Genomic DNA, 964 nt, shown 5'->3' on the forward strand with positions numbered 1-964 from the left:
AGACACAAACATATAGATACATACACACAGACACACACACACATATATATATGCACATAAACATACACACACATATACACATTCATAAACACACAGACAGACATGTACATATACACACACACACACACACAAGCATACACACACATACACAAGCATACACACATCTATAACACCTTCATTGTCTGACCCACACTCCCAGTTATAATCACATGACCTCCTGACCTGACCTGATTTTGTGACCTCTTTTTCCTCCCACAGCTCTTATTTCGGCCCCTTCTGGAACTACGGGATTCCAGTGAACGTAACAGAATTGAAGTGACCCTTGGAGAGAAGGCCATCCGTCTGTATCGACAGTTGTACAAAAGCAAGGTCAGTTCTCAGGTTCAAACCTCACCCAGCTACCATAATTCCATTTTTTTTTTCCCCTGTATTTTCATTCTCTTTTACTTGGTTCAGGGAGTTGGATTTTGGTCATACTGAAGCAACACATTAAAATGTATGTGTATATGTATGTATATGTGTGTGTGTGTGTATCTTTGTGTTTGTCTCCACTACCGCTTGATAACCGGAGTTGGTTTGTTTACATCCCTGTAACTTAGTGGTTCAGCAAAAAAATAGACCAATAGCAGAAGTACCAGAGTTTTTTAAAAAAATGAAGTACTGGGGTCAATTTGGTTTGACTAAAACCCTTCAATGTGATGCCCCAGCATGGCCACAGTCCAATGACTGAAACAAGCAAAAGATTAAAAAAATGTATATACATAGGTGCAGACGTGTCTGCATGGTAAGTAGCTTGCTTACCAACCACATGGTTCCGGGTTCAGTTCCAATGTGTGGCACCTTGGGCAAGTGTCTTCTACTATGGCCTCTGGCCGACCAAAGCCTTGTGAGTGGATTTGGTAGATGGAAACTGAAAGAATCCCGTCGTATATATGTGTGTGTGTCTGTGTTTGTCCCCCAACAT

General features: G+C 41.3%; 1 protein-coding gene across 1 annotated transcript in view; it reads left to right on the plus strand.

Moving 5' to 3' along the window:
- Positions 1-964, plus strand: part of LOC106882676 (myb-binding protein 1A-like protein) — a 16,213-nt gene that overhangs the window by 10,189 nt on the left and 5,060 nt on the right. The window contains exon 10 of the mRNA XM_052978084.1: positions 259-369. Within this exon, the coding sequence (XP_052834044.1) occupies positions 259-369 (111 nt within the window). The remainder of the gene's footprint in view (positions 1-258; positions 370-964) is intronic.

Source organism: Octopus bimaculoides, chromosome 30 (assembly GCF_001194135.2).
Source record: "Octopus bimaculoides isolate UCB-OBI-ISO-001 chromosome 30, ASM119413v2, whole genome shotgun sequence".
Classification (NCBI taxonomy): domain Eukaryota; kingdom Metazoa; phylum Mollusca; class Cephalopoda; order Octopoda; family Octopodidae; genus Octopus; species Octopus bimaculoides.